The 22,511-nt window shown below is 58.4% G+C and overlaps 1 protein-coding gene across 5 annotated transcripts in view; it reads left to right on the forward strand.

Moving 5' to 3' along the window:
- SSBP3 (single stranded DNA binding protein 3) overlaps positions 1 to 22,511 on the forward strand; it is a 148,483-nt gene that overhangs the window by 92,536 nt on the left and 33,436 nt on the right. For all 5 annotated transcript variants that reach the window (XM_008265216.4, XM_017346276.3, XM_017346275.3 and 2 more), the window contains one exon: positions 15,782 to 15,871. In XM_008265216.4, coding sequence (XP_008263438.2) covers positions 15,782 to 15,871 — 90 coding nt within the window. The remainder of the gene's footprint in view (positions 1 to 15,781; positions 15,872 to 22,511) is intronic.

Consider the following 22,511-nt stretch of genomic DNA (forward strand, 5'->3'; position numbering starts at 1 on the left):
TGCAGTGTCTCCTCTCAGAGAGGGTGGTAGGGGTCCGAGAGAATCTTCTCTCCAGAAAGCAGCTGTCGGGCCCCCCGCCACACCCCTGCGCCACCACCGCGTCCCTATCTACATGAAGTTGGGGCCTATAGCCACACACAGAAGGCGAGAGGTAGCCAGGAGTCCCACCCAGAAGGGCAGCTGTCTGCTGGGCAGGGTCCCTCTGGTGTTGCACCTGATAAGATACCAGCACAGGTTGTCCCCTGCCCCCTCGGCCCTCCTGGGTGTGCTCCCCTCCTGCCTGCGCCCTCATCAGCATCCCTTTCTCATTGACTCGGGATTTGTGCCATCCGTGTGACAGCCTAGTGTGCTAGGGCAGAGGGGTCCAATTCAGGCCTCCCCAGACCTAATCAGCTTACAGTGGGGCAGGGCAGTGCGCTTCTTTTATTAAATTCAGAGCCTCGGTCCGCATGAGGGAGGCAGCTTTAATGAGATTAGAAAGCTTAACTGAGAGGCCAATTAAATCTGGGCCCGTACCTGTTCGGTGGCTGTCTCAGTCCTGGCCTGCACCCGGAGGCGTCCTGCAGGCCTCCCGGACGCCTGGCTGGGGCAGGTGAGGAGGACAGAAGGAACCTGCCCATCTGGCCCCACTCTGCTGGCCACCAGCATGTCTCCCTGGTGGGTCAGGGCCGCGGTAGAAGCCAGAAGGAATCCGATGGGACTTCTGTTGTGGGAGCTCCCAGGGCTGCTTCCCTGCCACGGAGGTCAGGGGGAGGTGGACAGGGACAGGCAGCTGCAGTCCCAGAGCCCCCTAGGTGGCTTGGGTGTGTAGCCAGGCTTGGATGTTGGGAAGGGGTCCACGCCTTTTGTTTGCTAGATGAGGGCAGGGCTTCATGGGGGCTGCCGGCCAGGCCCAGTCACTGCAGCAGACCCTGCTCTTCTGATTGCCTGGGTGATGGGGTGGCCATGTCGTCCTCTGTTTACCATTTTTGTGCTTATTTCTTCCTTTCCTGCTGTTTGAGGTCCAGCTGGGTGAGGAGTGAGGACTTCCCCTCCCCACCCTGTTTTTTTTTTTTTTTTTTTTAAGATTTCATTTATTTATTTGAAAGGCAGAGTTACAGAGAAAGAGAGGGAGGGAGGGAGGGAGGGAGGGAGGGAGGGAGGGAGGGAGGGAGGGAGGGAGGGAGGGAGGGAGGGATCGTCCACTTGCTGCCAAATAGCAGCAACAGCCAGTGCTGGGCCAGTCCAAATCCAGGAGCCACGAGCTTCCTCCTGGTCTCCCACGTGTGTGCAAGGGCCCACGCACTTGAGCCATCTTCTGTGGCTTTCCCAGGCACATTAATAGGGAGCCGAACCGGAAGCTGAGCAGCCGGGGGTCTCAAACCAGTGCCCATTTGCATCACAGGCGGCGGCTTTACCCGCTACACCGCAGCGCCAGCCCCATGACTTCCCTTTTTACAGATGGGTAAGTTAAGGAGGAAGAGACCTGCCCCAAGTTGGTGACAAAACCCCAAATCCTGATTGTCAGGGTGAGGTGTTTTCTTTCGATGACTTAAGTCTTCCTTCTGGTACCCACTGGAGGTGGGCTGGGTGGTGTGTGGGTGTTTGGCCCCAGCCAGAAGGAAAACCCTAGCACCTGTTAACCGTGACCTTACACAGGACACTCAGCCTTTCCGATGGTCACCGGCCAGAGAGGTGGTTGTGAAATGAAGGTGTGGATCCCCCGACCTGGGCAGGCCGTTGGGAGGACCAGGCGAGATCAGCCTCCCCTGGTGCCTGCACAGAGGACGTCTCAGGATGAGGAACTTAATGCTGTTAGTGGTGGGCAGAGCTGGAAGCTTCGGGGGCAGCAGTGCCTGGTGCCCCCCCCAGGGGGGGCGGGGGGCTGGGCCTGCCTTGTTGGAGAGCCGGTGGAGGAGAGGGTTTAGTGTGTATGGACCCTCCCCACCGGGTGTTCTGGGGGCTGAAGCATCAGCTTCACCCTTGCAGATCCTGTGAGGCAGGCAGGGTTTAGAAGCTGGTTTCTAGGTGAGACAGCTGAGGCACAGACGTCTGGGGAGCCCAGCTTCTGGATCTTCCCTGCCTGTGAGGCTGACCTGTGGGCAGCAGCCCTCCTTCCTGTTCTGAGGTTCTAGATTGAGAGTTTTCAAAGGCCGTGTCTTATCCATATTTGATTTAAACTTCCTGCCTTGGGTGGAGAAGGCCCAGGCCATGGCCTTCATTGAATGGCATTAAGACAGAAAACCAGAAGAACATTTTGTCTGCATTCAGACAGATTGGCAGCAGAGCGGGCGGCTTGGTCATCTGTCCAGACCAGTTCTGCTGTCTCCACCTGACTCCCAGGCTCCAGAAACAGAACCAGGATTCGAACTCAGGTCTCCCCTGGGGCCGCTGTGTCCGCCTCCTCCCTCCCTCAGCCTCCGGGAGTCAAGGCTGCTCTTTGCCCCTTTCAGGAGCCCAACACTATTTAAAGGCATTTCCCAGAAGAGCCAGGCGGAGCTGTGTCCAGAAAGCTCTCTCACAGTCCCCAGTCATCTGCTGTTTATTGATTGTCGGAGGAGTAAACATCAGAGCCTACCTTTTCAGGACGGACTGTCCTACAGGGAGATGGCCTTGGTTCAGGTGACGAGGCCAGAGGGAAAATGCTGGAGGAATTGCTGGTCCCACGTGAACCAGAGAATGATTGAAGCGCCCTGTCCACTGCCTGTGACCTGATGGATGTATTGGAGTGGCAGACGCCTACGGAGAGGGAGCAGAGGGAGCATTCAGATGGGGGGACCAGCAGGTGTTCCCCGTGGGTGAGGCCCAGGGCGCGAGCAGGGAGGGAGGCTCGAGTGTGAGGAAGCCAGAGGGAGGGAGGGGACTTCACAGCCCTTTCCTTATCTACCCTTGTGTTCTTCAGCCCTCACAGGGGTTGTCCTGTGATGCAGCACGGATCCCAGGTCGGGGGGTGGGGGGGTTATCTGCCTGCCCGAGTTAACCAGGGAGCCAGGGCCAAGGCTCCTGCCTGAAGTCCAGTCTGCTGTCCCAGTGAGCTCTTTGCCTTGGGCCCGAGGAGCAGACGGCTGTCTTCAGGGCATCCAACCTGTCAGAGTAAGCAGCAGGATTTGTTTTGGAGGTGGAAGGAAGGCGGAGTGTGGAGGGCCTAGAGAAGTGGCCAGATGTTACCAACCCATGGGGAGCACCGAGCCGGGTGGCAGCTTCTTCCCGAGTGGGCATGACATGGGGCGGTCAGCTCCTCTAGGCCACCCTGCTCTCGCTGGTGGCCTGCCTGTCCTTGGAGCCCCAGATGCTTTTCCCAGTCACCTGCTGAGGTTGTCTTCTCTGGCATCTCGGGAGGGGCCTGCAACGATGACACCCCCTCCCCCAGTATTATTGATGTATCCAGTGGCTCAAGGAGAAGTGGCCTTCCCAGGTCACTTAGCCAGCACAGGTCAGTGCCAGTGTCCAGTGTTCGGAGTACTCCGAGCTGGGGTTGTACAGGCAAAGGGGACACATCCCAAGGCGTGTGCACGTGCATACGTGTGGTTGTATTTCGAGGGGAGGGACTGGTTGTTGGGTGCAGCCAGAAGGTGAGTGAGTTAGCTGGTCTTAGAATTTGGCCTCATAGACCAGGTGCCTACTCTGGAAAAGCAGATTTTCCGCAAGAGATCTGCTCATCCGAAAGATGGGTATTGAGCCCACAGCTTCTCTGGATTGTGCTCACGGCGCCTGCCCCCATCCCTGGGAAGACAACTGGCTGATTTAATAAGGAGTTAAGTGTCAGGTGTGACACGTGTAGCGAAGAGGAATGCACAAAGTGGCAGGAGGGGTGGCACCAGTGTTCCCAAGCAAAGGGCCGTCTTGAGTGGACGGTGCGTGGTGCACCCGTCACGTGACTGGGTGGACGCGAGGCCTGAGCACCGAGTGTGTGTGATAACAGGCGGTGCTTCTGGAGTGGGGCTTGTAGGACTCTGCCTTGTTGGACCCTCTCTGGCACTTCATGGAGGGAGTGGGGGTGGTCCTTCTTGGCGCAGGAATCCTGTGTCTGTTTCAACAGAAGCCGAATTTGGGTCCACATGCTTGGTAGATGACCTGGTCCAATGCGTTAGCAGCTTTCTCCTGTGGATCCTTTAGGAAGTGTGTGTTTTTGGGTGCCCTGGACACTTCTTGGGGGGTGGGTGCTGACAGTTACACCCTGCCTTGTGCACCTGGCTGTCGCAGCAAACGCCTGTGGACCCCAGTGTCGGGGAGCTTGAAGCAGTAGCCCTGCCTTGCGCATAACTCCAGGCTCCTGCCAGACCTCAGCCAGTCACGGCCTCGCAGCTCACAGGCTGGGTCTCGGTGGGCGCGTTACCCACCTGCCTCCTCACCTGCTCTGCATCCCTCCTGGAGCAAGCCAGACACCAGCCTCTGAGAGCCTCTGTGCTATAGAAGCCACTGGGTGAGGATGGGATGAGGGCAGAATAGGGAGGCTGATAAGCACCCTAACAGAATGTAAAGTCCAGATTGGGTGTGTTCAGCCACTCAGGGGACCAGGAGTCAGCCAGAGCTGGTACCTTTCCTGCCCTGGAGTCAGAGGGCATGAACACAGAGTCTGTGACCTTGTGACTCCTCTCCGGAAGTGTGAACGTTAGGCTCCACGGTGGGATGGTGGGAGGGTCGCCTCTGTGGTCTGCCTAGGTGAAGCAAGCTGCCCTTTGGGTGCACCTGGTAGGGTGTGTTGGCCAGCAGGGGCCCGGGGTGGGAGGCCCAAAGCGTCAGCTGGCAGGGGAGTCACTGTGCACCTTAGCACTGTCATTTCATGAACCAGGCACTCGGGGCTCCCAGAAGAGAAAGGCTGGCCTAGCTCTTGGTCACCCGACTGGTTTCTGTCCAGGTTTTTGTTGGGGCCAAGTTGTAGGCAGAAGGCCCTTTTGTGTCTGTTGGAAGAATTTGGTAGAGGGTAAGGGATGTGCAGACTTGAAGTCAGGCAGAGCAGGTGTGACTTCCAGGACTGTCCCTTCCTGGCCAGCTCTCTGAGATCACAGGGAAGATAAGATAAGTACACAAAGGGCCAGGCGTTAGGAAGCTGTCAACCGTCACCCCCCCCCCCCCAGGCCAGGCAGAGGGAGAGAGCACTGGTTGGGCTGGAACACATGGCCTCCAGGGAACCAAGCCCTGGCCCAGCCGGGTGCTCTTCAGTGCCCACCCTGGTGCAGGGGGTGATGTGGATGTCTCTCCTCTCAGTTCAGTTGTTGGTGACCAGTTCTGGCAGGTGCCAGGAGCCAGCTTCCCAAGGCCCTGGACAAGGTTCCCTTCCCTCTACATCTCTGGCAGAACCAGTACCTACGCGGGGGGCAGGCTGGCACCTGGATTTCAGGCAGGGGAGCCAGCCAAACTGGCCCCCGCCTGACACTGGGGTCCTGCTGGGCCGCCCGAGTGGACAGCAACAGACACTGTGAGTGCCCAGCCCCTCGTGGCGTTGTTTGGTCCAATTTCCTTTGCGTTGTGACCTACATCATTCTTTATTTGCTAAACCCTCGGAGCAGGCAGCAGTAATAAATCAATTAATGACTCCGATGAATCGTTTAATGGCTGACAAAATAACACTAAAGCCAACAGCTTGCATCTCTCCAGCAGTACCAAAGGACGCTGGTTGACTCAGGGCGGGGGCCGGAACAGAGACTGTTAGCTAAATTAGCGCAATTAGTGCGTGCTCTAAAGGCTTAGGCGGCATCTGCTCAGCTCTGGGCCCGTGTGTCAGCCGCGCGCTGGGGATGGCTGCGCACACCATGGCGTTCGGCTGTGCGCCCGCTTCCCTCCACGGGTTCCCACCCATTCGTTGACACCGGCCAGGCAGTGCCGGCTTTGAGTGACAGCCCCCCGCCCCGCCCCCAGGATAAGCTTCGGGGCTTTGATATGGGGGGGGGGGTGTGTGTGTGACCTGGGTGAGCTCCTCAGGCTCATTGGCACAGCAGTGGGTCAGGTGGGGAAGCGTGATTGCGTCCACCTGACTGCATGGCAGCTGAGGGCCGCCTGGGCTCCCATCCTTGAAAGATGTTCTTAGGCTCCTGCCTTTAATGATTTCTTTTAAACTTAGAAGAAGGCAAAAAGCCCACGAAGTTTTTAGAAGCGGGTGGTTTTCTGTTCTCTGCACACCTCGATCCTGGCAGGATTAAGTTGTCATTGGAACCGCGCGTGTGTGCAGGTCCACGCCAGGGAATTTTCCACTTTGCAGAAGCAACTGCCAGTGATCTTGCTAAGGAGCTGTCACTGGCCTCCTCTGACATGTTTGTGGTTGTAAGTGGCTCCGTTAAGACAGTGGGGAACGCGTGTGTGTGTATTGCTAATGGTGTAAACCGGGGCCTAAAGCTCGTCTTCTCTTTAATAACACCGGCGCTGTCTGAGCGGTGTGCTACTGATCCACTGCCCAGTGCTCCCAGCGTGGCAGGGGCGGTGGGGGGACCTCTTGTCCTTAACCTCACTTGCCTTGTGCACCCTGGGTCTGGAGCCCTGCTGGGGAGGTGTTTGCACATGAAGGAGGCTGTCCTGGCTGCGATCCCCAGTATAGCCAGGTATTAATTACCAGGGACTCCACCTCTTACCCAAACGTGCCCTCTGATCCAGTTCTCAGAGGCAGCCATCGCTGCCCGGATGGAAGGGCAGGACCGGCTGGCGTGGGGGCCTCAGGCTCCTTAGCAGGGGGAAGTCGGTGCCTTTCTTTCCTTTGGTTAAAAAATTAGCAGTAGAGTCTCAGGTAGTGCAGCGTGGGAGACCACATACGAAGCTCTGACCCCTCTGTCCCTGCCCCAGCCTGCTGTGTTTGAGGCATCACATAAAGTAGATAATGTCCATTAGGGCCCAGCCGCCATGCTCAGAGCCTCAACTCCACAAGGCAGGCTGGGGCCTTGCCACAGAGGGGTCAGGGGCTTCCTTCTCTTGGACACGTCCGAGCACCCAGGTCCCCGGCTCTGGTGAGCAGAAGGGACTGGGCCTTGAACCAGACTTCCGTGTTGCCCAGGAGCTGCCCGTAGCCAAGAGCTGGAGCTGTGGTTTTAGCACGTTGGGACCTGACTTCAGTTCTGCCCCTTACCAGCTGTGTGACCTTGGATGAGTCTCTCCTGTGGGAATGGAGTGACTGTGGGATCGTTGGGAGGATGGGGGCGGGCAGAAGCTGCGTGGATCCCTGGGGTGAGTGGGGTCAGAGGCTGCAGCAGCTAGGTCTGGGAGCCCTTTGGTGATGGGTTGGCACCACACACACATACAAACACACACCCCACACGGCAGGGACACCAGAGCCCCGGGCCCCCGGTGGAGGTGGAGTCCTGCAGGATCCAGCAGCTCTGAGCTGGGGAGGGTTAAGATGACAGCGGTAATCTCTCACCCCTGTATCACTGCCCGCATCTTCGAGCCCTGCCATCCTGTAAGGCCCTGGCTTGAGTGCCACCTCTCCCACAAAGCCTCCCTGATCCCTCTAATCCCTGTCTCGCAAGCGCCCGCCCCAGCACCTTCCCCCATCTCGCAGCTCCCTGTCACCACTGCTCGGCTCAGCCTGCAGACCTGCAGGGCAGAACTGTGCCGTTGCCCCTGGCCCAGCGGGCGGGGCGCGGTTCTGGGGGCCAGGAGCAGGCGTTGGCCGAGGACGTCTGAGGTGCATCAAGCACTTAGGACCTTTTTCCATCTCCCCAGCTCCCTGCTTCCTCCTCTTCTGGGAGGTGTTGAGCCTCTGGGATACAGCTCTCTCCCATGGGCACACACACACACACACACACTTTTGCTCTTTGGCCTGGTTGAGAGAACTGATCAGAAGGAGCGGAGGTAGAAGGTCAGCCTAGTCTGCACAGGGGAGAGCATGGCACACGGATGATCCCAGGCAGAGAGAATGGGCTGACACCCGATGGTTTCTTTATTTTAAAAAAAAAAAGTCTTTTTTTTTTTTTTTTTTATAATTTATTCTTGGCTGGCGCCGCGGCTCACTAGGCTAATCCTCTGCCTGCGGCGCCAGCACCCAGGGTTCTAGTCCCAGTCGGGGCGCCGGATTCTGTCCCAGTTGTTCCTCTTCCAGGCCAGCTCTCTGCTGTGGCCCAGGAAGGCAGTGGAGGATGGCCCAAGTACTTGGGCCCTGCACCCCATGGGAGACCAGGAGGAAGCACCTGGCTCCTGGCTTTGGATCAGCGCAGCATGCCGGCCGTAGCAGCCATTTGGTGGGTGAACCAACGGAAGGAAGACCTTTCTCTCTGTCTCTGTCTCTCTCTCTCTCTCTCACTAACTCTGCCTGTCAAAAAAAATTTTTTATTCTTTTCTTTGAAAGTCAGAGTTACACAGAAAGAGGAGAGGCGGGGGGAGAGAGAGAGAGAGCGTGCAAGCGATCGAGCTCTTCCATCCACTGGTTCACTCCCTAATTTGCTGCAACAGCTAGAGCTGTGCCTATCTGAAGCCAGGAGCTAGGATCCTCCTCCAGGTCTCTCACGTGGGTGCAGGGGCCCAAGGACTCGGGCCATCTTCTACTGCTTTTCCAGGCCATAGCAGAGAGCTGGATCAGAAGTGCAGCCATCTGGGGAGTGAACCAGCGGATGGAAAACCTTTCTCTCTGTCTCGCCCTCTCACTGTCTGTAGCTCTACCTCTCAAGTAAATAAAAATCTTAAAAAAGAGAGATTATGTATTTATTTGAAAGATAGAGGAGGAGAGACAGAGACAGATCTTCCATCCACTGGGTTATTCTCTAAGTGGCCACACTGGCTAGGACTGTGCCAGGCCGGAGCCAGGAATTCCATGCAGATCTTGCTTAGGGTGGCAGGGGCCTAAGCACTTGGGCCATCTTCCACTGCATTCCCAGGTGTGTTGGCAGGGAGCTGGATCAGAAGTGGAGCAGCCGGCTCCCAACAAGGGGTGCTGGCACCATGAGCCACAGCTTAACCTGCTACACCACAACGCCAGCTCCTATTTGGGTTTCTTGAGCCCAAGATCCGAGGTGGAGAGACATAGGGACTGAAGTTAGAGCCACTGGTCAGCTGTGTGGCCTTAAGCTGCCTCTCTCTGCCCTGGTCTCCTTGGTGAAGCAGGAATGCCAGCTCCCCAGGGGTGTTGGGGAGCGTTTCCCTCCCCCTTTCTCCTGGTTCCCGGGAGCAGGAAGCAGCTTCCCCAGCCTTCTCTGCCTTCCTGGTTCTTCCTCTCACCCAGGGCGCTGGCTGGACTTCCTGAAAGCAGCTTGGCTGAGGAGTTCAGTGCAGCTCCTGTGTGGTGGGAACAGCAGGCCCTTAGCTGCCTTGTTTGGGGCTGGGAAAGACCCAAGTCACCCACTGGGTGAATTGCAGCGAGCACTGGACCTGATCTGGGACCTGCAGTCCAGGGTTCGTTCTCTCTCTCTCTCTCTCTCTCTCTCTTTTCTCCTAAGAATCCCTAGGAAATGTCTTCTCTTAATCTGGTTTCTGCTGTGTCATGGCAATGAGTGACCCTGCTGGTCACTGCCCACCCCTCCCCAGACAGCCTGTTCTAAGGTTCAGATCAGAGGAGCGTTTTGTAGTTCAGGGCTCTGCTCTGGGACCCAGGGAGGGGCCCAGAGCCATCCCTCGGCACTGGGAAGGCGTGTCCACCCCTCCTCCCCCGTGGTGACCCCCTGGCTGTTTGAAAGCAGGGATCCTGTGTCACGGCTGTGTGTCATCCGAGCCTATTTTTAACAGCAGCTGGTTCTGTCTCTCCACGTAGCGAGAGCTCTGTGTTTTGTCAGAGCTGCAGAGTCAGAGCCCCCCATTCTCCACCACGGGTTATGTTCTGTGGTCTGTGCATCACAGCCTTTAGCCCCGCCCCTTCCGTCTTCCCCCCTCTGTGGGTGAGGGTCCACCCGCAGTCACAGCCTCTCGACCTGGGTGCGCCCCTCCCCGTGCATCTTCATCCCCTGTTGACGTCACTGAAATCCCCTCCCAGAGGGCCCAGGCCACGCCTGTGTTGTGCGCGGATTCCCGATGCCCCTGTCTTGCCCACAGCAAGGACCCGGGTGGGCACCACTCTAAGGCGCTCCATTCTCACTGGCCCTGTTTATGGGGTCATCTGTCGCAGGAGTGCCCCTCGCCACTTAGTGACCTCCACGTCCCAGCCACATGGCACGTGGCCATACCCACAGCACCTGCCACGCACTCCTGAGCCTGGAGCCCTGGGCCCTGTGGTTATGTGGCCTGGGTTGGGTTTGTCCAGGAAGGCTGCCCTTGGCCAGGTCATTTGTGGCCAGTGCTGCTGCACACCAAGGCCTGAGAGTTGGGGCAGGGTGAGGAGGGGAGGGGATTTGCAGAGCAAAGCACCATTCTGCAGCCTTGTAAATGAGTTGGGAGGGGCTGGCCCTGCAGATGCACCTTGTGCATTCATGTCTACTCAGTTTTCTGGAAGTTTCATGTGCATAGAACTATTTCTTTCTCTTTTTACAAAGATTATGTATTTGAAAGATGGAATTACCGATACAGAGATCCTCCATCTGCTGGTTCGCTCCATAAATGGCCACAATGGCCAGGGCTGGGCCAGGCTGAAGCCAGGAGCCTGGAGCTGCATCTGGGTCTCCCAGGTGGATGCAAACACCTGGATCATCCTGTAGGGAGCTGGATCAGAAGCTGAGCAGTCGGGATTCAAACCAACACCCATTTGGGACGTTGGCATTGCAGGCGGCGGCTTAACTCACTGTGCCACAATGCCGGCCCTGCATAGAACTATCTCTAAAAGAGTCCAGATGGGTGGGGAAAGCCACGCTGCCTTGCGAGTGAGGATAACTGAAGCTCTTGGGGTGAGGCCCAAAGAGAGTGTCCTGTAGGGACTGACCCTGCACCCTTGCTCCCAGAAGCAAGCAGGAGCCCAGGTGCCTACTCCGGGAAGCTCCTCTTTCTGGATGAGAGCAGAGGCCTGTGTTGTGTGTTCTGGTGGGAGGGGGCGGGTTTGTCAGCAGTGCGTTCATATGCTTGGCATGGGGTAGGGCAGGGTAGGACTCCCCAAGGTCATGGGTCACTCTTCTGCTTAGGGGCAGGAGAGGCAGGTTAAACCTCCACCTGTGACGCCGGCATCTCGTGTGGGTGCCAAGTCAAGACCCAGCTGCTGCACTCCTGATCCGGCTCCCTGCTTAACGCGCTTGGGAAGGCAAGGGGTGATGACCCAAGTGCTTGGGCCCCTGTACCCACCTGGGAGACCCAGAGGAAGCTCCAGGCTCCTGGCTTTGGCCTGGCCCAGCCTGAGCCATTACAGTCATCTGGGGAGTGAACCATGGATGGAAGACCTCTCTGTATCCTCCCCTCTGTCTTTCAAGTAAGTAAATTGAGAGAGAGAGAGAGAGACCGACCTTCTCCTGTCCAGAGCAGAGGGCTGAGCTCCCCAGTTGCCCGGACTCGGGGACTACGGGTTTGAACCTTGCTTCCTTTCCTGGGAGCACCGGGGAGGATCTCCTCCTGCTGGGATGGGGCTGCTGGCGAACCAGTCGTGAGCCAAATGGGCTTGGCCCGCGCGGGATGCCTGTGGTCGCCGTGGCACGTGTGGGTCCCCTTGTGGCTCACCAGTGAGGCGGAGGCACTGGAGGGAACCCCGCGCCTGGTGGCTGTGTTCTTAGCCAGGGATCCCCAAGAAGCCCTGTTCTTCAGAGAGAAGGCTGGGGATGGGGATGGTGGGAGGGGGTTGGGGGTGCGGTGGGATGGCCTTGGGGCGGCACTCTGTAGGGCCACGGGCCTCAGTGGACTGTACCTCCAGGGCCTGCAGGAGGCAGCTTTCTGGGGTGGGCCACGTCATCCTGCGTGAGGCCTGTTTCTGTTTAGAAAACAATTTATTTTATTTTTTTTTTAAAGCCCAAGTTACCCAACTGCTGCCCCAGTTGTCTCGTGCTTTTATTCGGTCCATGTGCGTATGTGGCTGTGCATACACACGGGGAAGGGGGGCCCCTGGCGGCTGGAGCCCAGGTGTCGGCTGCTGCTCTTGGCGGGCCAGCTAACACACTGGTCTCTGGGTGCCTTGTGATCGTGACCCCGAAATGTCCTGCAGTGGAGAGAAGAGTTAGATCCTGGGTCCTCTGGAAAGAGGATTGCCTCCTGCCCCCTTGCCCTTGGGTGTATGGGGACTGGGCTGGGCAGAGCAGCTTCGAAGAAGGGCCCCAGTGGTCACCTCCTCTAATGCCGTTTTTGGACTCCTGGGGAAACTGAGTCCCCAAGTGAGGAGCATCTTGTTCCTGGGCCCCCTCCCTGTAAGACCCACGCCCCACATGAGGCCTCTGGTGTCTGAATCCAGTGCTGTTCCCTCTCTTGGTCTGGAGGCTGGTGTGGCGTCCTGTCCTGTGCACCTGCCACACCCCCAGCGTGCTCTGGGCCTTCATGAATGTCAGGAGGGTCGGTTTGGATTTTGTGTTTTAAAGAGACTCACAAGACATTTGCTGGGCACCTTTCTGGAGTTCTACCTTGGAGCTGGAGAGAAGGCAGGGAGAGGCAGAGTGGAAAGGCCTGGCCTGGCCCTTCCTGGTCATCCTTGAGCAGTTCTTGGAAATAATAGAAATAGTAGTCATGTATTGAGCACCTGCTGTATGCTTCACATTGTGCTGGGTCTTAGAAATGGATAGAACAGCCTGTGCTGTTCCCTCCCTCTACAGGAGGGAAGGGGCTGGGATCCAGTGTCGTGGTGACTGGGGTGTGTGTGTGTGTGTGTGTGTAGGGGCTCAGAGTGTATATGTTATTTTTTAGCAGTGGTTATTTCTGAGTTCTTACCCCATTTGGGCTGTGAAACACCGGTTGTTTCTTATCCCCCTTGTAAAGATCCGTTCTGAGCCCACGTCCTCTCTGTCATCCACGGGGAGCAGGATAAGCTGTCATCATTCGGGGTGCACATTCACCATGCAGCTATTAGGGTGTTGCTGCTGGGAAGTAAATGCTGTCTGCTTAGCTTCCTGCCCCCTGCCCTGTAGTCACTGCTAACCTGGCCTGCCTTTGTTGTGCTAAATTGGAGAATGGCAGAACTCCATCCTCCAGCCTGGAGTTCAGAGAATTCACCATCCTTCCCCAGAACCGTGGTTGCCCTGCCCGTTCCCTTCAGACGTTCACAGAACTGCCACGGGTTCTCCTGATTCTGTTCCTAGAACCACTGACTCACCCCTGGCTTCCTGGGAAGACCACACCCCTCAGGCGGAGGAGCCTCCTGTGCGGTGCAGCCGGTACCTGCGCACTGGTGTGCTCGCTAAAGGCTCTCTTAAATCAGCACTTACTCCTTTTCTTTTTTTGTTTTTTTTTAAGATTTATTTATTTGAAAGGCAGAGATACAGAGAGGCAGAGGCAGAGAGAGAGGTCTTCCATCTGTTGGTTCACTCCTCAAATGGCCACAACAGCCAGAGCTATACCGATCTAGAGCCAGGAGCCAGGAGCTTCTTCAGGTCTCCCACACGGGTGCAGGGGCCCAAGGACTTGGGCCATCTGCTGCTGCTTTCCTAGGCCATAGCAGAGAGCTGAATCAGAAGTGGAGCAGTGAAGACTTGAATTGGTGCCCATACACCCACTACACCACAGTGCCGGCCCCAGGACTTACTCTTAATCCCTGATGTACTTAATCCCATGTCCTCAATATGTAAAAGGTCAAATACCCAAATATCAAAGGATGTGAATATTTTATCATGAAAGTAGATTGACAAACGAAGTGGGGGGTGGGGGGAGCCATCTCCAAAGGCAGTGATCCGAAAGCTAAGACACCAAAGACCAAAGAGATGCTAACTACTAAGTTAGCAAATCCTGACCTCATGGTGTTGTTCAGTGGCTCATGATAATCATACGTCTATAAAGGATTCAAGAGTTAAAGGAGTCGGTGAAAATAAAGGTGGACACTGACTTTAAAGCTTCCTGCACCTACTGTTGTGCAGTGGTTGTTAGCCGCTCATCCCTAGAGTTGCGTTTACCCAGGACCCCTGAGAGCCAGGAGGCAGCACTGCAGCCCACGGTGGTTCAGCTAATGGATTACCTGGCAGATCTCCCCAGGGGATCCCACCAGATAACACTGCGGGCAGGGGCAAGGGCTGTGGGATCTCTCCCTCCTTCCGAGAGGGCCTGTGGTCTGACCTGGGCGCAGGGAGGCTGATGTTGGGTGATACTTGAAGCTCATGAACTTGTAGCACACATCACGGTTGGCGGAGTCTCTTCCGTCACACAGACTGGTTTTTCCGTAGGCGGAATCATTTTGAAAGTAACCTGTGGCTAGCCCATTCTCTGTACCTGGCATCCCACGCACTCACCACATGCCACATAGTGCGTCTCGTTGGCCTCTGCGTTTCCAGAGTCCCAGAGCTCCCGGCTTAGCGAGCACAGCCCCTCCGCAGCCATCCCGTCACTCAGTCCCCCACAGCCTGGACGAGAAGATGGGGCAGCAGCTCTCCTACTTCTGCAGGAAACAGGTCCAGAAAGGCCGAGGGCCTGGCCCCCGTGGTCGGCCCACCGGCTGGTGCAGGTGACAGAGCATGAAGCCAGCGTGTTGGGCCATGTGTTATGGGATTCGCACGTGTTCTTGTTTCCTCCCACCAGAGTTGGAAGTTGGGGATTCTGGCTTCTATTTTAGGGCCGAGGAAAGGGGAGACGTGGCTTTTTGAAGGTGGTGACAGGAAGCTGTGACTCTCAGAGAACCCCTTAAGCCCTGCAAGGTGGCCCTGCACCCCCCTACCGCCACCCCAGTTCTCGGTCATGCTGGGTGGCAAGGGGCAGTCCTAGGGAGCACTCTCGGGCCTGAGTCTTCCTGTGTGAGCACGGGGCCAGGCACAGAGGCACCGACCTGTGAGCCGGTGGGCTGCCGAGTATTTGGAAGGGGACCAGGGGGCCAGGCTGCAGAGACCTGTCTGTATACCCCCACCCCAGAGGCATTTGCTGCTGCAGAGGCACCAGTAAACACTAGCATCCTGCGTTCCAAGAAGAGGAACAACAGCCCTCCCATTGTGCACCCCCCTTCTCGTGACTCACCTGGAGCCCTGGGTGCGGGTAGGGGCCACGAACGTGCCCTGCCCTCCTTCCTTCACCCACTCCAAGGGCATTCCCAGTTGGTTGGTCCATGTAGTCATTGAGTTGTGGATAGCGCTTGATCTTCTGTTCCATCTGACATTCAGCCACTCGCAGAGCGCTGACAGGTACCCTTCACCGCACCTGCCCTCAGAGAGCTGCTTGGAGCGGCTGATGTGGGGCCCAGCAGTTAAGACTGTTTGGGACGCCTATATCCCATATCTGAGTGCCTGTGCCTGTGTCTGAGTCCCTGCTGTGTTCCTGTTCCCGTTTTCCTGCTAATGTGCACCTTGGGAGGTGGCAGGTGATGTTGGCTCAAGTGCTTGTGTTCCTGCTGCCCATGGGGGAGACCTGGATTGGATTGGGTTCTGGGCTTCGGCCGGCTCATCTCAGGCTGGGGAGTGAGTCAGTGCATAGAAGACCTCTCTGTCTTTCTCTCTGTGCATCTCTCTGCCTCTCAAATAAGTTAACAGATAAGTAGAAATCTTAAAGAGCTTAGAGTAGGGGGGTGGGTCAGGCAGGGGCATCCTGCTGGTAGTGCAGCTGCCGCGTGTTGGTGGCTCAGTGCCACCCGGCACTGCGGCAGGTGCCTCCTGTGCCTGTCTCAAGTCATTCTCGGAGCTGCTTCCCCAACTGGTGGACGTGGCGCCCCTACTTTAGAGGTGAGGGGATGGGAGCCCAGAGTTGGTTACTTGCCCAGGGAGTGACACCCCTGGGGATTGAGGCAGGCGTCACTATCAGACCTGTGCGTGTCCTGTCTGAACTGGTGGGCAGGAGGGGCTGTGGGGATGCGGCCAGACCCCGGGTCTGGGTCTGTCTCTGGTCACGGGCTTGGCCACTAACCCTCTGCCTCCTGTTTCCACAGAGCGCAGCAGCTGCCCCGAGCCCCGTGCTCGGCAACATTCCCCCCAACGACGGGATGCCAGGGGGCCCCATCCCGCCGGGCTTCTTCCAGGTATGTGCTGGGCCTCGGGTCTTGCGCCCTTCCTTGCATTTGGGCAGGGGCAAGGTGGGGGAAGGAGGAGGAGCTCAGTTTGCCATGGTCCAAATACCCAAGTTGCTTTCTGCTGGCTCAGACCCCACCCTTCCCGCCCTGTCCCCACCTCCCTCCCGTGCTGCCGAGGGGCCGGAGGGTTGGGAAGCGGGCCGCCTCCTGCGCTGCGCTGCTCTCCTGAGGCTCCCACGGCCGGCCCCTGCTCTGTGAGGTGGTGGGGCTGCTGCCAGGCCAGCGTGGAGCTTGCTTGTCACCAAAGGCGTGTTCTGGGCTTAAGTAAGTCAGCTCTTCCTTGTTTCTGTTTTGTTGCTGCTGTCGCTGTCATTGTTCATTTTGCCTGTCCACACGACAAACCTCACACGGGCTCTGCAATGCAAAAACCCCCTCTTCTTGGTGGCTCTTGGGGTCCCCCTGCCCTGGCTAACCCCTTGATTTTTTTTTTCTGGGTGTGCTCACCGGCAGCATCCTATAGGCATCTGTGCCCGCACTCTGCCTGCCACAGGCAGGAGCGGATCCCACCTGGCGTGGGAGTCGGGCCTCCGTGTGTTGGGCATTTTCTGGGGTGTGTGTGAGGTTGGTCTGCCTCTCTGTTTTGTCAGGGTTGGGTGTGGCTGCCTGTCCCTTGCCCCCAGCCTGACACCTTCTCCTCCATCCCCACCTCCCATTGAGGCCGGGAAATGCCATGTGAGGCGTCCCCGTGCAGGGCTGCGAGGGGGCTGGGAGAGGAGGCTCGTCCCCGCCGGATAGCCTGCGCCCCTGGGAAGTGGACACTCACCAGCTGAGTCTACGGAAGACCTGTTGTGTAGAAAAGGAGGCGCTGATTGCGTCTGTGCAGCCCAGCAGTCGAGAGCTGGCACCCGCGAGGCCGAGCCCAAGTCCGGGGGGACTCCGGCCTGGTGGGAGTCAGAATTCAGCTGCCCTGGGGGGTGAGGAGATCCGCACAAGGGGTCAGGCAGCTCCTAGGCACGGTCAGGGGGTTCTCGAAGCTGCTTCCACTGCCGCTTTTGGTGCTTCAGTGGAGGCTAACTCCCAGCAGAGGAGGGTCAGGGCGTGCCACTGCCAGCCACCGAGGACATCAGTGTTAGGTGGTCCTCAAAGACAGCGGTGGCTCAGGGTGTCAGAGGGCCGCACGCAGACCTGTGTCAGCCTCCGCAGCATGCTGCCAGGACCACACGTGTCCAAAGGGCAGAGCTGGATCCGGCCTCAGGAGTAGGCTTGTGAGGCTCCGCAGATGCGAACAAGGGGGCTGAGAATGAGACTGCAGGATCCCGGGAAACACACGGACCCGAGGGAGGCAGGTGGATGGCACAGAGGAGAATCCTGAGAGTGGCTGGCTTAGAAGGTCACCCCCTCCAGGGCAGCATTCTCGCTGGCTGCTGCAGACGGCTGCTCTGCCCCCTGCCCACTGGGGCCTTCCCTTCCTGCTCAGTTCTATCCAGTTGGGAGTTCTTTCCCAGGCTCACGTGTTCTTACCCGTGACACCATGGATGCCCTTAATCCCGTGCAGGTGGGGCTTCGTGCGTGGTGGACAGAGCCCGCTGAGGTGCCACGGTCTGCCTCTGCATGTCCATATGCACCTGGCTGTCCGCCACAGGCCACTCTGCTGGGCGGAGGCAGGCAGTAGCCAGTCAGCTCTTTTAAAATAGTCCATCCACTTGTATTTTGGTCCGAGCCCAGGCCAAGGTGCAGGTCCGAGCAGTCCCCAGCTTCTGTGACTGCCCCGGGGAAGGCCTGATTCCAGACATTCTTCTCGGGCTCTCCCTGTGATATTGGGGGTGTGTGGTCAGAAAGGCCAGCCTGACTCCTGGCCTTATTTAGCCACTACAGCCACCACCAAGCAGAGGTAACTTTGGGCCCTCTTGACTTGAAAGTTGTCTGCTCTGTGTCCCAGTCAGGGTGTCCTGGCCTGTCTGTGTCCTGCGCACTTCTGGACAGCTGGGGTAGGCCGTGCTCAGCCGGGTCGCTGCTGAGGGGAGAGGGCACCTCCGTGGAGGAGGCGGTGGCTGCCCATTTGCAGAGCAGGCTGGCTCGCGGCAGAAGCATTGGCTGTTGGTTGCCGCTCATTTTTCACACGGCGGCTCTGAGATTAGCAGGGAAATAGAGATGGTATCGAGGGTTTTATCTGCTGCCTGCAATTGCACTTCTTCCTCTGCTTGGTCCCCGCCCCCGGGGACAGCTCTGTGCAGGAGGGCGTGGCGCTGGGGAGCCAGCTTGGGGGGCCTGACCCAGCTTTGCCCGGACCCTGATCCACAGTGGCTGGCCCAGTTTTCAGGTCGGATTGCACCCCAGTTTGTCCTAAATTTAGAAGAGCTGGTAGGGCCTCCAGGAGGGTGGGAGAGAGCAGCTGTCCCCTCCCGTACCAGCCCCTCCGAGAGCAACTCCGCCGTTGTCCAATGGCCAGACTGCAGGGCTGCCCCTGGGCTGTCACTTGCTTTTTCTTCTTTGGTGTTCAGGTTCCCCAGGTGACTGGTGCCTGTGGCATAGATGTACACGATAGCAGGCTAAGGGCCAGCTGGGAGGGGGTTTCGAAATCAGCCTTGACCACACCCCCTGCTTGGGGTTGCGGGTCTGGAGTCTCGGTAGAATTTAACAAGGGCATTCTGATTCGCGGTCCTTGTGTTGTTGTTTTTTTTTTTTAAATGCCCAGATCTTGGCATGTCCAGCCCTGGACATGTTCTCAGGCCATGATGAATGTTATAAATGTTGGAACTGAGTTTATTTTGTGTTGTCACATTGTAGGAGGGGGCACATCCCGCCCCCACAGTGTGGTGGTCTGGGAGTATGGAAGGGGAAAGGGCGTGGAGGGCCTGGCCACACGTGTGCTGCGGTGACCCTGGGCACGGTCCCCCCCCGCCGCCCCGGCGCACAGCCTCCGTTTTCTCACCGGTGGATGGAATAGGCTGGACCAGATGGTCTCTGAGGGCCCTTCCAACATTGATTTTCTGCTTTGGATCCAGATGGATTTTACATAATCAAGCAGTGGCCCTTTTTTTCATGAAGCTTAACTCAGTTAGGCTGCGCATCTGGCAAACCCAGCTTGGCCGTGGCTGGGCCTGCTGATCTGGGTGGGTCCCCTAGTTCCCGGGCCCTAAGGTGGCGCTAAGGGGCCGCCGTCCAATAAGAATTTCCAGGTCCAGAACCTGGGGAGAAACAGAAGAGCAGAGGTCGCCGAGAACAGTGCTTCTGTTCTTGTTTTGTTTCTAAATTCCTCTCATTGTTTTGAGTTCTGTAGCATTTTTAAACATGCAGCTGACTGATTTCCATCACTGTTTCTGCAGAGGCCTGACGGATGGGGCAAGTGAGACTTGGAAAGGTGAATAGTGCGCCCCCAGTGGTCAGCCAAGGGCTATCGTGAGATCCTGAGCCAGTGTTCCTTCAAAAGGCAGATGCATGTCCGCTTGTCCAGAGACAGGAGAGAGAACAAGAGGAGAGGACAGAGAAACGTAGCCATCTTCTCTGGAAAGAAGCAAATGAGCTTCCGTTCCGATGCCACCCCTGGTGGCGGCTGCCCAGGACACATGTTGAGAATGATTCTGACTCTGTCCACGCTCAGCAGATCCTGAGTGGTGATAGCCACCGTGTGAGTGCGAGTGCCTATCCTGTACTTGCCATCCCCAGGCTAGCCCTGCCTTCTCCCTTAGAGTTGTGGAAGTGCAATCCCAGAGGGAGAAGGAACTCAGTGATGGTTGTCTGCTCCCCCGGGGTGGGAAAGGCACAGGCTTGGTTCTAGGCTCAAAGTGATTCAGCTCGGGGTCTGCCCGTGGCGGCGGCCAGCCTGCCGGAGGGACTGTTACCAGCCACGCCTGTGGCGGGACAGGGGAGCAGCCTACCTGCCACGAGGAGCCGTCAGGGAAGGCTGCCTGGAGGCCGCGCCAGCCGAGACAGAGTCTTGGATGGGGTGGGTGACAGGTGCCCAGTGGGAGGCTGGAGATGCCGTGGGCTCTTGTTGCGGAGTGTGGGCTTCATCTAGCGGGCAGCGGGCTTGGGCTGCATGAGGCCGGAACCAGGTCTGTGTTCCAGCACGGTTACTGTGCGCTCTGAGCAGGCAGGGACTTGGGTGCTGCAGCGGGTGCTCAGGGATGTGGGTGGGGAGTTCCTGCTCCCTGGGCCAAAACCTCATTCAAAGCTCTCAGCACTGCTCTGAGCTCGTCCCGCAGGGGAGGGCAACAGTATGAGTGATCGATATGTCCCTTCCAGCCCGGTGGGTCCTCGTTCTGAGGCCCGCCTGCCTTAGAGGTTGAGGTCTTCTTCCACAGCCACTACTGGGGAGAGGAGGCAAAGGAGCCAGTGAAAACATAGCCAAGGAATGCAGAAACAACCCAGGAAACAAGGCCTGTGCGCTTCTCCGGGGAGGGCAGCTGGGAGTCTGAAGGAGCACTCTGCGGGTGAAGGCACTCACCTACCTCCGCACGGCAGATCCTCGGGGGGCGAGGGAGGCCAGGCCCCCTTGAGCCTTTGTGTGGAAGACATTCCTACCCCCACCAGTCGAACCGTGAAGCCATGAGCTTGGGGGACCGTGAACCTTTGGGGGTGGGGGTGCAGTGGGCGATGTGTTTCCAGGGCGGGTCAGAACCCAGGGAGTGGTGCCGCCTAGCACGGCTTTGGGCCCAGGGCTGCGTACTTCCTGCCTCCTGCAGTGGGAAGCAGGCATCTTCCCGGGGCCAGGAGCCACGGCTCAGGAAAGACTTCTTGGTACTGACCAGAATTGAGTTTGGGAGAGAGGAGACTTGGGAAGAATTAAACCTCCTTGATGTTGTGGCCTCCAAAATTAGCTGCTAGCAAGGGCTTAGTACGTGGGCACCAGGCGCCCCGTTTGACAGATGGCGGGGACCTGGCTGGGCAGGTGAAGAAGCTGGAACCTGGCCGGGCTGGTGTGTTCCTCCCTCAGCCATAGGCTGTGAGGGTGCAGGGAGCTCTCGGTTCCCAAAGCCACAGACCCTGCCCCCAAGGGGCTCAGTCTGGTGGGGGAACAGGGATGGCTGTGTGGGGAGATGCCACGTGAGGCCCCCCAGCAGGCGGGGCCCTGCCAGGGCCGGGGGTGCCGGCAGAGGGAGCAGCCAGCCCTGTCTGGGCAAGCTTCCCCCAAGGGGCTGACATTTGAGCTGAGAGACCAGGGAAGGCGGCAGGGGGAGCACCAAGACTGGATGTGAAAGGGCAGGTATGGGATGGCAAGAGGCATGGCTGGCTGGGCTGGGCCGTGGGAACAGAGCCAACAGGTGAGCCGGGAGTAGATGGGTGAAGGACTTGAAGTGGAGGAGAGGGGAAGAGCACCAGTGACCCTGGGCTGGCCACGGTGGCACTCGACCCCCACCAAGCCATCCCTTTGCTGGTGGCTTTTGGCCCGAGCTGGAGCAGTGGCCAGTGCTGGAGCTAGCCCCAGGCTCCAGGCCCACATGAGGCCACACTGGGTAGGTCAGAGAGATGGGTTAGTGGGGGGAGGCCCTGGGGGAGGAGCAAAGACCCGCAGGGGTTCTGGAGCTGCCAGCCTGGCCAGCTGCTGCTGGGAGCATTGTCCACATGAGAGAAGGTGCCCTCTGCTCTGAGTTCATTTGCGCCTGTCAGGTAGGCCCAAGAGCCAGCAGCACTCCTGCTGCGTAGACGCAGAATGCTGGGCTCCAAGTGGCAGGGAGCCGCTCAGGAAGACGGTCTAGACTGGCAGTGGGTGGGACGGAGCCCAGGCTTCCTGAGGACCCTCTGTGGGCCCCACCCTCCGGCCTCCCGGTGGGTGGAGGGAGCCAGCCTGTGGGAGACAGGACCAAAGCGTGCCCACCCCTCCCAGAGACAGAAACCCCCGCCCCTCACCCTGCTGTCTTCCAGCAGACTGACAGAAGGCAGGGTCACCCCTGCTGGGAAGGATTAGAGAGGAGGCGGGGCACCCCAACTGCTGGCTGGGGCCTCAGTGGGAGGTGGGGAACCAGCGCTGTTCCCCGCCCCCAGCCCCCACCTGTTACAAACCCACTTGGCCCGAGCAAGCCAGCAAGCGAGGGCAGCCCCTCCTCTGCCCCTCCTCTGCGTGCTGCATTGAAGCCCCCTGCAGGTTCCATGCCCCATGTCCAGCACCACTGTGGGCCCTCAGGACCCGGCACGCCCCCTCTGTCTGGTGAGGGGTGCTGCGGGTCTGCTCCCCTGGCCGCCTGGCCTGTGTGAAGAAGCCTGGGGCAGGAGAGAGGAAACAAGCCTTATTTTTCCTTGCCAGCACCACCTCCACAAAGGTCAGGCTGTACTCCCGCCCGGCAGCCAGCCTGGTGCCTAGCGTCTGCCCAGCGGCAGATGACCGCCCCCAGGGCTCCTAGCAACGGTGGACAAAAGGTTACTCCTGACGTGCCAGGCTGCCCGGCTGCCGGCTCAGCCCCTCGCCCTCCCCTCCCCCCTCCCCCTTGGAGAGGAGGGAGAAGTTGCCGGGGCGCCGGGGCGCGTGCCTGTGTGCACGCGTGTGGACACGTTTGGGTCTGGGCACTCCAGCCGCCTCCCCCTCCCCCTCTGAAAAACGTGAACTGCACATGGAGCGCCGTGACTCTCACTGATGAAATGGAAAGTTGAACATAAATCAGTGTCTGCCGCCCGGTTAGCTATGCATCAGCAGGCAGTGCCTAGGAGATTT

Source organism: Oryctolagus cuniculus, chromosome 7 (genome assembly GCF_964237555.1).
Source record: "Oryctolagus cuniculus chromosome 7, mOryCun1.1, whole genome shotgun sequence".
In the NCBI taxonomy this organism is placed as follows: Eukaryota; Metazoa; Chordata; class Mammalia; order Lagomorpha; family Leporidae; genus Oryctolagus; species Oryctolagus cuniculus.